Source organism: Fusarium fujikuroi, chromosome FFUJ_chr03 (assembly GCF_900079805.1).
Source record: "Fusarium fujikuroi IMI 58289 draft genome, chromosome FFUJ_chr03".
NCBI classification, from domain to species: domain Eukaryota; kingdom Fungi; phylum Ascomycota; class Sordariomycetes; order Hypocreales; family Nectriaceae; genus Fusarium; species Fusarium fujikuroi.
Genome location: NC_036624.1, coordinates 1,072,126 through 1,085,164, shown reverse-complemented (window position 1 = coordinate 1,085,164; position 13,039 = coordinate 1,072,126). Strand labels below are relative to the sequence as shown.

At 48.6% G+C, this 13,039-nt stretch overlaps 5 protein-coding genes; 2 read left to right on the top strand and 3 right to left on the bottom strand.

The window, feature by feature from the left end:
- Positions 1-391: 391 nt before the first annotated feature.
- FFUJ_02467 (probable cyanate lyase) lies at positions 392-996 on the bottom strand (the record flags this gene model as incomplete). XM_023574200.1 has 3 exons in its annotated part: positions 392-413; positions 466-905; positions 964-996. 3 exons carry the CDS (start codon positions 994-996, stop codon positions 392-394), a joined length of 495 nt encoding a protein of 164 aa, XP_023427600.1.
- Positions 997-1,786: 790 nt separating this feature from the next.
- On the top strand, positions 1,787-2,947 carry FFUJ_02466 (uncharacterized protein; the record flags this gene model as incomplete). XM_023574199.1 has 2 exons in its annotated part: positions 1,787-1,998; positions 2,047-2,947. The coding sequence occupies 2 exons, from the start codon at positions 1,787-1,789 to the stop codon at positions 2,945-2,947; spliced, it is 1,113 nt and encodes a 370-aa protein (XP_023427599.1).
- A 554-nt stretch (positions 2,948-3,501) lies between these two features.
- Positions 3,502-4,841, top strand: FFUJ_02465 (related to rRNA processing protein EBP2; the record flags this gene model as incomplete). XM_023574198.1 has 3 exons in its annotated part: positions 3,502-3,714; positions 3,764-4,466; positions 4,525-4,841. The coding sequence occupies 3 exons, from the start codon at positions 3,502-3,504 to the stop codon at positions 4,839-4,841; spliced, it is 1,233 nt and encodes a 410-aa protein (XP_023427598.1).
- Positions 4,842-5,918: 1,077 nt separating this feature from the next.
- Positions 5,919-7,880, bottom strand: FFUJ_02464 (related to samB; the record flags this gene model as incomplete). Its single annotated transcript, XM_023574197.1, has 1 exon — positions 5,919-7,880. The coding sequence occupies one exon, from the start codon at positions 7,878-7,880 to the stop codon at positions 5,919-5,921; it is 1,962 nt and encodes a 653-aa protein (XP_023427597.1).
- Positions 7,881-11,410: 3,530 nt separating this feature from the next.
- Positions 11,411-12,448, bottom strand: FFUJ_02463 (uncharacterized protein; the record flags this gene model as incomplete). Its single annotated transcript, XM_023574196.1, has 1 exon — positions 11,411-12,448. The coding sequence occupies one exon, from the start codon at positions 12,446-12,448 to the stop codon at positions 11,411-11,413; it is 1,038 nt and encodes a 345-aa protein (XP_023427596.1).
- Between the last annotated feature and the right edge of the window lie 591 nt (positions 12,449-13,039).

Genomic DNA, 13,039 nt, shown 5'->3' with positions numbered 1-13,039 from the left:
AGCCACCAAACTGTCACCGGCCTTTGGATTTACCCCTGGTTTGAATTATACATGGAATTGGCTTTCAGACTGTTTCCAATACCCGAAATCTGATCTAATTGTAGTATCATGTGGTACAGCGGTTGCGAACGCACGGGGTTTGCATGTTGGTATTCCTTTGTAGAGTGTTTAATATTGTTCTCTCGCTTCATATTGTTCCTTGCTATATCGCCACTTTTCCCCTGCCAAATTTACTGGAGCCATGCGGTGTTATTGAGTTGGTGAGGCTTTGAAATTCTCCCGCTGACCCAGTTGCAGCAATTGATATCTGAATGGCCATTCGTCCAAGTGACACGATATGCATCACGGCCATGCCGAGACCTGCCAACCCAATTTTACACAAGAACAAAACTTAGAAACGACTAAAGGGAAGCCTGTACATGTTAGTTAGTAAAGTCCCAATGCTAAGAATAGCTTGTGGCTTACCATTTGCCCTTCAATGTGATAACGACCCATGGTGAGCCTGCCTCATCCACCTCCTTATCCACGGTAGTCGAGAAGCAAATAGCACTCATTATGCCATCTCCAAACTTCTCATTTAGAATAGCCTTGTAAGCATATCCATAGTTCTGAACAATCTCGTACAGTCGGTAGATGAGAGGCTCAGTGGGAGGCATGGGCCCAGCCTGGCCACGGTTAGGGAAGCCCGTTAGTTGGGCAGCCAACGTCTCCTTTGGAAGATCAAGGATCTCTGATAGCTTCTCAACATCCTCAGGCGAGGCGGTGGCCTGTCCGTAGAACAATGCTGCCACTGCAACTTCGCTACGGCCTAGGTGTTTTGCAATTGCCTCAAAGCTCAGGTCCTTGGCGGCCTTTCCGTCAAAGAGAGTCTTGGAGAAGGCTGGAAGCCTATCGGCGATGTTTGACTGTTGTTGAATAAGCATGATTTCGTTTTACATTTGTGTCACAGTTGAGCTGTCTTACATCCAGAGTGGCAATGCGTCCTTCGTTGGCCATTGTGACTGTAGAGGTGAATGTAGTATGGTTGTTTGGTTGTCGTAAGAAGGGAGGTTCAGTCTTAATATATCATATAGCGAAGAAAGGCATCAGGTCAAAGTCAAGTCATGGCGGAGATGTTTCCATTCCTGATACAACTTGCGGGGTTATCGATCTCCATGACGTGTCTGTCAATGGGTTGCACTAGGTAATATCAAGAGTGAATTCGGTGATATTCCGGAGACTCGGAAATCTGATTAATCTGGATGTTTTTGGGCGGATCACCAAGAATGATTAGATACGGATGTCGATCTCTGTGATATCTTTCCAGTCTCTGAGCGTGGTAGACGATCAGAAGGCAAAGGGTAATATCGTTATAAAAGAAAATTCCTTTCTTTATTCATAGACGGCGTGCCAAACTGTCTAAGATTCACTCACATTGGCCTTCCATACATAAGTACATAACTTACTAACTTAACTTAGTACTAAATGTACTTTAACTCATCAGCCCATCCGACTTCTGAGACTCGCTGACATCATCATGGCCTCAAACTATCTCGACGCCCCGAAACCATACTCAGTTAACTTCAATTACCAGTACAATGCCCATCTCGCAGCACATAGCCAATTGTATGACTGGGACAGAGCCACGATAGCATGATATCAGACAGTATGCTTAATTCAACATATCGACACGGTAAACTTAATGTGAAAGTGTCGACAAATCACAAAACCTTCCTTAAGCTTTAGGAAGCAATATATTAAGCAGTTTCAGTCCAAAGCAAGCACAAAGACAATCTTTCCCTGATACATGGCAGGCCTATACGTCTATCTCTGTCGTCAATCTCTCAATGAGATCATCATCTATGAAACAACCACAAGAAACCACTACAACGGCAATATATACTTATCACCCCAAGGGCAAAAGGCAACAAGAATGGTCTCCAAAAATGGAGTACCTCGCCTGAGGGCCAGAAGAAACCCCTATATCCTTGCCTTTGGTATGACAGTAGCCGCTATCAGGTAAGCCTCCAGTTCTACTATGCGTTCTCTGCTTCTGACTGCGATCAGTTCAATAGCCCTGATGTTTGCTGCTATCCTTGCTACCACATCCATGATCTGGCCTTATAATCCTGAAGTACAAGCAGGCAGTCTTCACATCAGACGTGACTCGGGGCCTGACGACCCAATTCCTATACCATGCCACTCGCATAACGATTATTGGAAACCCAAGCCTTTCACCGATGCTATCGCTGCTGGCTGTATTGGCATCGAAGCAGATGTCTGGAAGGTCCGGGATGAGCTCATGGTCGGCCATGCCAAGGGCGATCTATCAACCGAAAAGACTTTGACGTCAATGTACATTCAGCCTCTAGTGAACCTCCTTAAGGTTCGAAATCAAGACAGAGATCCAGGGCTTCTGCCTCGAGGTGTATATAACCGCGAACCCAACCAAACTGTGGTGTTGCTGGTGGACTTGAAGTCGAACCCGGATAAATCATGGCCATTGTTACTGGAGCAGCTAGAGCCGCTTCGTCAAAGGGGGTGGTTGAGTCATGTCAGCGACGGCAAGTTTGTGTCGAGGCCCATCACAGTCGTGGCAACTGGGAAGACCAAGTTCCGCCTGGTGAAAGAAGCCAACCCTTCACACGATGTCTTCTTTGATGCACCACTCATGAGTCTAGCCAAAGGTCAATACGACAAGACCAACTCATACTATGCCAGCACCTCGTTAAAAAAATCGATTGGCAATATTCTTAGACCAGGCAAGATGGAGTTGATACGCGATCAGATCTCTCAAGCCCATAGTCGAGGTCTCCTGGTTCGATATTGGGGCATGCCAATGGTTTCACCGATAGTCCAGAGACAAATTGACAAGAGATTGCTTAACGAAGGCGTTGATGTCATCAATGTTGGTAGTTTGCAGGAAGCAAAACGTACTTTTGCTGAGAGGAGACACTCGAATGACTGAAGCTTGTCCCCGAAGGACCTGAAGAGAGAATCGATTTTCTATATACATCGAGAAGAGTATAAATACTAGAGGAAAGAATGTGAATAATCTTAATAAAACTTTGTACTAGTATTGCAAGATCTTAGACCTGCCATTTCTTGCATTACCTCAAGTGTATCTATCTACCTCTGTAGGAATGGTTAGAAATGAAACACTGCAATACAATTCTAGGCAAATACAAAGACTTTCTTGAATTGAAGAGATATAGTCAACTTAGGGCGCCCCCAAATAAGTACTTGGCACATACTCTGGAGACTTTGTCTTGAGTAAATGAAGTTTTGGTCCTGAGCGAGTGAGTGAGTGAGTGGATAAGGTAGTAGGCAACCCCCAAAAAAGGAAATGTCTCCACTAAAAAAATGTCAAGGCGGTCAAGTCAGTCCCGCGGCAGAATTTGGAGATTTTTCCTATTAGCACCCAGTAACATTTGCCTAGAAGCTTTGCGCCGACTACCAAACACGACAAAGTCGCATTCGACATTTACATACGCAAAAATGGTCACAAAAAGCAAACTAAAGATGGCCCTCGCCGCCGAGAAGGGCACAGACTTCAAGAAGCTCAAGCTCCTGAAAAAGCAGAAGGAGGCTGAGAAGCGCAACGCTGCTGCTCGCGGGGCAGACAAGGACGACGAGAAGAAGAAGACCATTGAGATTGAGGCTGAGTTTGAAGACGATGATGAAGAAGACGAGGAGGAGGAGGAGGAGGAGGAGGAGGAAGACGAGGAACCTCAGGTTTGTTATGTACCATCCCGCGCTCGAGAATTTGACTAACAGAATTCAGTACGATTTGAACGCCATCAACGACAGCGACGACTCAGATTCTTCAATCGAGCTCGAGGAAAAGATTGTTCGCAAGCCAAAGAGAGATACACTCAAGAAAAGCGAAATCGCAAAGCTAGCAGCTGAGAAAAAGGCCGCGGCCCAAGAGGACGAGGACGAGGAGGAAGATGAAGATGAAGAGGATATCCCCATGTCTGATCTCGAAGACCTCGAAGATGAGGACAAGGAAGACATCATTCCCCACCAGCGCCTCACCATCAACAACACAACCGCTCTCCTCGCCGCGCTGAACCGCATCTCCATCCCCACAGACAAGTCCGTCCCATTCGCCACCCATCAATCCATCATCTCAACAGACTTGACCTCTGAGGCTATCCCCGACGTATCAGACGATCTGCAGCGCGAGCTCGCCTTCTACAGCCAAAGTCTCGAGGCCGCTCGCTCTGCCCGCAAGCTTCTCCGAAAAGAAAATGTTCCCTTCTCACGTCCCAAGGATTACTTCGCCGAGATGATCAAGGAGGATGCCCATATGGAGAAGGTCAAGGCTAAGCTTGTGGAGGAGGCGTCCAACAAGAAGGCTGCCCAGGAGGCTCGCAAGCTGCGCGACCTCAAGAAGTTCGGAAAGCAGGTCCAGGTTGCTAAGCTCCAGGAGCGACAAAAGGCCAAGCGTGAGACTCTTGAGAAGATCAAGAACCTCAAGCGAAGTAAGCATTCCCATCGCTCACCAAGCCTACCTTACTCTTTACTGACAGCCATTCCCAGAGCGCTCAGAAACCGGTGGTGCTGGTCTCGACACCAAGGAAGCCGATATCTTCGACGTTGGTGTCGAGAAGGAAATGAAGGGCCACAACCCTCGCGCAGGCGCTGGTCGCGGCCAAGTCGGCGCTGGAGCCAACCACAAGCGAGCCAAGAAGAACGAGAAGTACGGCTTCGGCGGCAAGAAGCGCCACGCCAAGTCAGGCGACGCCATGAGCTCCGGCGATCTCAGCGGTTTCGACCCCAAGAAGATGAAGGCCGGCAGCAGAGTTTCCAAGTCTCGGCCCGGCAAGGCGAGACGGAAGGCCATGGGCTCTCGGTAAAGACAGGGAGAGACATTTTGTTGATAATCGTTGGTGAGATTAAGGGCGAGACTGGCTTGCGTGATGCATTGCTGTTGAAAAGAAAGGCTAGAGATGAAGTACAAGGGCTGGCGTTTAGGGTCCTCTTGCATGTAAATCGAAACCATTTGGTCAATATTTATATTTTCTGTCACAATACTATTCATACTTGCACAACATGGTTGATCCCAAAGACTCGGACTCGATCATCTTAAAAACACCTTTACGCTGTGTCTACAAATTGTTCTAAGTAATCCACTTCATCATGGTATCACTTCAGGAGCCAGATATTGTGAATTTTTGGTCATTTCATCTATACCCAAAGGAATATATAGCAGATTCTGATTTCGACTGCATATCAAGTCTGAGCAGTCCTGATAGCCCCCAAGATGATGCCCCTTTATGGGCTCAATCACCAAGCAGGCTGCACATCCAACCCTGTTGAACATGCAAATCAGTCTCCACTGGATCAATTTTGCAGCCGACTCTGCCCGTGTCGTATTTTTGCGAATCACCATCGCCTCCTCCGTCGTTCTCCGTCGTCAAGTCATATTCAGATGTCCATGCCCTCGAAAGTGGTGCCATCCGAGAGCCTCCAGCAGTCAAAAGGTATCTATATACATAAACGAGCACCATTGTCGTCTGCTTAATGCCCGCTCGTGGTAGAAAACGCCAGAGCTCAGAGATATATAACCCCCGAGCGGTTGCAGCCACACCAATAAGAAATAATTAGAAAAAGGGAGCCTCCAAGGTGAGAGGAGTGTTAGATAAGAGACAAAGAAACGTTGAATGTGCAATGACATGCGATGATGCACCCAAAGTCAATGACCGTCAATGATGCCCAACCCCGTACGCCCATGAAAAAGAAAGCAGAACCAGTGGTATCGAGAAGAAACGCCATGCGCTCATGACACGCTTTGCTGTACAATGCATTTGCGACCCTTGAAAGAATAATGCGTATGAATCAAGCATTGATGCAGCAGGATGCGCCGAGAAGATGCTGTTATGAATTGATTGTCGTGTAAATCATTGTGCTGAGGCACCACCAAACGAACGATCTTACTGTGTGGCCGCTACACACCAGTGGCGGTGGAAAGCCCAAGCACTCTTCTGGCACTCTTTGCTGCAGTATTTGGTGCGTCGGCATCGACGACACTTGGCGAATTGGCGAGTGTACTCTTCCCATTTGCCGCACTGGTAGTATGCACATTGGCGGATGCCTCCACGTGTGTCATCCTTGCGGCAGAGATTTCGCATAACAACGCCGGCCCAGTACTGCATATCAGTGCTGTGGTAGCGGACTGTGAACTTCTCGACCAGTGGGAAGAGGTTGAAGTCGTTGGGGAGCAGATACTCCTCGTCGTCGGCATCTTCATCGTAGACCTCGGGTTCTTCCTCTTCTTCATCCATGGCAGACATGTCCTTATCAATGGCAGCGAGCTCCTTGCCAATCTTAAGGCGAGGAACGAGGTGGCTCTTCTGGAAATAAGAGCGAAGACCACAGTACTTCGAGACATAGGCAAGAAGCTGCAAAGACATGAGCACATCCTCTTCTCGGGGCATCGCAGCGACCATCTGAGGGTTGGGAACAAAGTTACGGTCGAGGAGATATCGAGGGACGGTAGTGGCGGCTAGAGGGGGCTGAGGGGGCGTGTTCAACGTAGGACGGTTAGGTGAGAGGCCAATTGCAGGAACCGGAGTCGGAGTGTTGTTGTTGGTAATACTTCCGTCCATGGGGCTACGGTGGTTAATGTTGAAAGTACTGGCCTCCTGGTGGGTCTCGGAGACAGTTGGTGTAGCCAAGTCAAGAGCTGTATCGCCGAGCATAGTGTCACCATCTTCCATAGTGATGTCCTGGATACCAACAGCTGACTGCAGGTTGTCAGTACCTGTCATCTCCGTCTCAGGTGACTCGTCTGACGGCATGCTGTCTCCATTAATGTCGTCGGCATCGGCAGTCGAGTTCTGGTGGCGGATCGATGGGCGTCGACGAGAACGCTGGGAGCCAAGAGCAGATGCTGGGCGAACGGTGGGCGACCGCATCTGGGGTGGCGGCAATGGCGTAGTCGGTGATGTGGGTTGAGATAACAGATCTGAGCCGAATGGTGCCATCGACGCAAGGCGGTCGATATCACGAACAGGTCTCACAAAGCCCTCAAGAGTCTCAGTGGCGGGGATTGCAGTTGCAAGGGGTTGCATGGCCTGACGGGGGGCCGAAGTCGTGGCGTGACGACTTTCAAGACCTCTCAGGGGCTGGTGACGAGATGAACCCCAAGACGTAGATCGATCTGAAGAAGACTGAGACCATTGAGAGTTGCCCATAGCAGTATCCGTGGATTGTTGTTGCGTCTGCTGCTGAGGAGCAGCGGTGGATGGCCCAGCATAAGAGGCTGAGACATCAATGGACGGCGGTGGGCCGTGACGACGAGATCGCTGCTCAGTGGCATCGACACGAGAACTAGATCGATGACCAAACGCAGAGGCACCTACTGTTGTGGAAGACGAAGATGATGTAGAGGCAGAGGCCAATGCTGAGTTGGAGGACGAAGCTTTAGGGGTTGAACGGTGTTCATGGCTTCGGTGACGGTGATGGTCGTAGCTCTGCTTCTGTTTGGCCTCCTCCGCCTTCTCGCGGCATTTATCAACAGCTTTTGTATAGTTGTCGAGGATGGTAGCGATGACAGGAACCATGTCAGCCTCAACAACTCTGGTGCGGACGTTTTCCGTGCCTCGGACGCCGATATTGACAACACACTGAAAAGCAAGGTTCCACTTCCACATTCCCATCATATCTTTACTACGACCTTGCTTGAGAATGCAAACGAGACGCTCGATGCCTCCGTCGACGGTGAGGATGTCACGGATGCGAGCAGAGGATGTGGTGAGATAGGCGAGATGGTTGAGGGAGTTGATGAGGGGGAGGGTCGAAGTGCAGTCGAGAGCACGGCGGTCATATAGGGCGGTGGTGATACCGACGGACGCCTTATTGACGTTGGGGATACTGAAATTGACTTCCCTCATGTTGGCGGTTGATGATGTTGAAGGATAGTTGAGGCGGGTTTCAGAGGTATGATATGGGAGGGATTATTAACGACCCCAATTTGTCGAGATGGTGTGGCGACCTGAAGCCTGACGACAATAAGGCGAGCCAGATTCGCAACGTTTAACAGACAACACAATAGGAAGCGAGGTCGATGATGCTATGGACAAGCCCCTCGATGGGGGAACTGGTCAAAGGTAGATCGAGTCGGACAGGATTTTGAGGGTATCGTAACGGATCGTGACGCGGTGGAGCGAGTCTGGCGCAGGATTACTCGTGAGATTGCAAGGGAACGATTTCCGACGGCCAAAGGACAAGGTTCGAGGACAGACGTTATGGATGGAGGATACGTACAACACCAGTAAACGAGAAAAAGAGGAAGATGAAAATGAAGAGGGTATTTTGGGGGAGATGGTGTTGGAACGGCTGCAGAGGTAAGTTGATGGGAGATGGGAGAAAAGACGGAGCGGAGAGTTGGTTGAAGGGGATGGGGTGAAGAGTGAAGAGGCTGGTTTGGTTTGGTTTTAGGCGGGTTTTGGAAGCCCAGGCATTCGGCCGATGAGTCCCTCCACTGATGAGGTGCTGTAGGTGACCTATGGTAGGGGCCGTAGGGGAAGCCGAATTAGGCGGGTGTGCCAGGGGTGGTCTCTCTTTGGGCGGGTTTTTGGGGGAGGGTCTGTGTGTTTGTGTGCGTGTGTGGCGGTGGAGAGATCCGACAGACAGCGAGACAGACAGACAGCTGATGAGGTGCAGCAAGGTACAGTAGGTATGTACTTGTCTTAAAGGTGATGAAGATATCGAATTGTCAGGTATCTCGATTCGCAGGATCTACTTTAGAATTGAAGGGTTATCGATGAGGATGACGAATCAGATATGGTGATGATGAGTTTAGAAAAGGAATCGACAGAACTTGGGGAGGACTTTAGAACATATTGGATGGTTACCAAAAGGGAGGATCGAGTGGATGTGTTGTTACAGCGTACAGCCAGCTATGGATGACTACAGCTACAGCACAAACCTCTCTGGCGGCTCTAAGATTGGATGGAATAATATCTTGTTCACAGCAATAGTTTTGTCCCGTCAAAACACTTCTCCTTTTTACTTGTTCATCACTCGCCTCTTCAGTCAACAAAGCCCGAATCTACTGCATGAGAATGGATGAGATTGTGGATCTTGGCAGCAGGCAAATATGTAGGTAGGTGGCTGAATTGGATGGACAGGATGGCAAAAAAATTATCGAAACTCGGACACGGCGAGGCTACTAACTAAGGTAGCTATCGAAGCTGACGGGTGAGGTGAGCACTGAGTAAGGTGACTCAAAGCTCCGAGACAAGCTCATCAAAGAAGCTCGTGCATGCAATAGGCCCCAAACCTGGTTTTTCTGTTGACAGCTGAAATGAGAAGAATATGCAAATGCCTTGGATCTGTCAGTTCAAGTGAGGTTGGGACCCTTTCTGAGTGGTTTGATTTTGATTACATACGGCCACGGGTGGAATTGTTTCAGGCGTAACTGGAGATTGACAAGGGCTTTGGTCTCCCTTCCCATGTCTTGTCTTGTGTCCTGCCTGTCACTTTGTCCTCTTTTCTTTTGTTATTATTACTCAGCTCGTAATTAGTTAATTAATTAATCTATCTGGTTAACACAATAGTCGGATCCGATTCTCGGGAACTCCTCAAACCTGGTCTTGTCCTTTGTTGAGGGGTTTCTCAGCTTCAGACACAAGAGAAAAAAGGTCGATGGCGCCAAGACAATGTCATGACTGGTATCAAGATGGATCGTGGCTCCATTGACGTGAGTAAGGTAAGGAAGTGAGCGAGTACGACACATGCATAAACAACCTTGACGAACACCTTTATGGGTAAACAAATAAATAAGCAGCTCACCCAAATCCATGCAGCCTTGACACCGAGATGTGAAGCTTGACAGGCAGACAGGCTACGACAGGCTACGATAGGCAAGAAAACTCAGGACCTCGATCCCAAAAGACAAAAATACTCAGGTAATTCAGCTCAGGCTTGGGAAAGCTTTTGCCGAAGTTATCTTTACACCCTTTGCCAAGATCTGATGTTTTCTTGCTCCCAGAGGGGAACAGGCTCTCGCATGATGATTATGATAACTTCTGATGCAGTGGCTTGACTTGCTTTGTATACAGATGAAACACAACGTTGTCACATCACAAGCTGGATCACGATAAGACAAAATCTCCGCACTTTCGATCAATAGTCGGTGACAGTTTCTCTAGTGAGATCCAAGATCCAATGTCTCTCACTGTATACAAGTGAAATCATCACGAGACCTCAAAACTTACCCTCATGGCCATGTCCACGGGGTAAGCTTGTGTCGGGCCGCCAGCCAAGGAAAGGGCGGGAGGCTAATTATTCGGGCTTGGGTCACTTCGGCTCGGATTTGGTCCCCCACGTCCCGGATGAGCTTTTGTTAGTTGGGGGTATGAGCACGGCTTTGGCGGCTATGATACGAATATCGATCAAGAAATCTGATATAAGTTACTGTGAAATATTTTTGAGTATGCAGCATTGACTACCTAGAACACCACCTCATGAAGTATTCCTGCTGCCAAGATCCTCGGCCTCATGATGTTGATACTGGCCAAGAACGACATTGTCGGAGGCGGCGAGTTCTCGACCTCAACCCCAGTTAGTCTCGAAGGATGCTCTTGGGGATTATCTCGCCGATCTCTGCATGCGAATCAGCCGTTGGACAGTTGCTCAACCTCAATGGGGCAATGATTGATGTCCTCGGGGAATTTGGACACAAATGGGTTTGATATTATCTGATTTCCGACAGCTACCCTAAATCTCCATATTTTACCAGCGACTGCATTCGATAATTTCTGCTTACGGTTATACGCATCAATATTGACCACTAATCATGCTGGAATATTCCGTCGTAAATGCACACATCCTCTAGGCTGCCTTGTGCAACAAAAGACTCAGTATCGCCACTCATCCCTTGGCTTCTCACCCGGGAATACAAACATTCAATGAATAACAGCCATGGATTTTTCGCGCCCAGTACGAGCCCTGCATACAAAGGGTCAAATTTCCTGCAAAGTTAAACTTTGATGTGTTGGTTCCATCCAACTTCTTCGTTAAAGGCTTGCAAAGACCCCGCTGAGCATGCCACGATTTAATGTCGCTACTTGTTGGTCAGGATCAGCAGTGATTTGATTGGCTGGCCTGGCGTGTGTTACCGCTGTATGGGCGCTTAACTTTTGAAAACACCAATGAAATCTGTGACAAGGAATTGGAAGAGTACAGCTGCCAACAATTGATCAACCAACAGCTGCAATGTCCAGCTGATTTGGAATTATCAGCTAAATTAAGACATAAATGCCGCTGAAAAGTAACCTGTCAAGTTCACTACCGAAACCACGATGTTCAAAGATATTAATAAGTTGTCATTTATTATCATTAATGGCATCGAGCCAAGACCGTGCCAGAACTCAATTCGAGCCTTAGATATTAAGCCAGACATAGCCAAACGCTCGCATTAGTCGCCGCTAATTTTGGCATGCCGGAAATACTTCATACCAACCCAAGCGACAACAACCCATACCCAAGCCATAACGCCTGTGAGGATGATCAACGCTGGATAGTACCCCACGATTGGTAGAGTATCGTCGTCCTCGAACTCTGGCGGCGCATACGGCGTCTTTCCCACGTCCCATGCCCAGCTCCAGAGATCAAGACATGATCCCATTCCTACAACGAACACAAACCATGTCACGCATAGGACAACCCATCCCCACCATTCTGTCTCCGCGTAGTCCCAGTCTTCGTGAGCGGGGAGTGTGTTGGATGATAGACCGCTGAATGATAATGGAGACTTTGCCCGGTTCACGGGACGCCTTCGTCCGTGGGATGAGGCCGAGCCTAGACTATTAAAGTATGAATCCTGTCCAGAAGACATAGATAAGCCCTGTCGAATTGTCGACGAACTGCCCGGTATCTGGAGCATATCTTCTTCGTCCGTTGATGTGTAAGATGCCCCATCTTGATCCGCAAGTGATATCGGGCGAGTTGTTTGTGATGCTGTTCCATTCTGAGGAAGTACGGGTGCTGTCCCAAGTCCTCCCGGGAGAGGGGTGAATCCACTGACCAAGTTCCGTTGAGCATTGGCCGACACAGCATTCAAGTCCAGCGAATCTATCGATGATGGACTTTCCGTCTTTACAGCGTTAGGGTCGAGACCATATGCAGCAGCATGTGAAGTGTCAATGCTCAACGGCCGGCTCTCCCTACGTTCACGTTGTGCTCCTCGACCAAGCAGCGCCGCTTTCCTAAGTGACCCTCTTCGTCTTCGAGTTCTTTGATACTGTATCACACTCGCTGAAGGTCGTGCGGCAGGGCGAGGTGAAGCCGGAATAGCATTGTCGTCAATTGCATGTTCGGATTGTTCATGTCGTTTTTCGGGGGATGTTCTTAAAAAGGGGAACTTGGATAGGATGCTGGAATTCGAAGGGGTTCGTCGGCGGGACGAAGGTGGCGTAGGTGAAGTATCCCGCTTATCATTAGAAGAGTTTTCCATCACGAGAGTGGAAATAAGTTGTCGAGCGCAGCAATCGTATTGAATTGCTATCGCAGGCTTCGAACGAGTGGTAGTCAAGGTGTTGAGTGAGAGCAGAGAAGCGAGTGTAAGTTATTCATGGCAACAGTCGAATGCCGCGAGTTGACATTATTGGAGGGAGAAATTTCGCTGCATGACTCCTAGAACCCTTCCGTTGTTGTTCATGTGAAGATTATGGACGTTGGAATAATTATTGAAGCCAGATACAACCACATGAAGCTAATGACGACTACTTTGAGGCTTGTGTCTATATACGCCACATCAAAGACAAGGATTTACAAACCCGCTATACCGGAAATGGATAGTGCTTTGTGGCTGTTGTCTAACCCCTGCATCTTCTGGAGTACCCCTGAAAGATTCTAATCTACCCCCCATCGGTCCGCCTCCACAACTTAATGGCTACCTAAGGTAATGGATATCGCGACGTCAACGCATTCCAACTCATCAGGCTTCTTTTTCACGACTCGCACCATCGACGAAACCAGGTTTTGTGCGACCCAAACTTTGGGAAATCCCCCCATGACATAATTCTCAAACCTCTAGTTCAGAAAT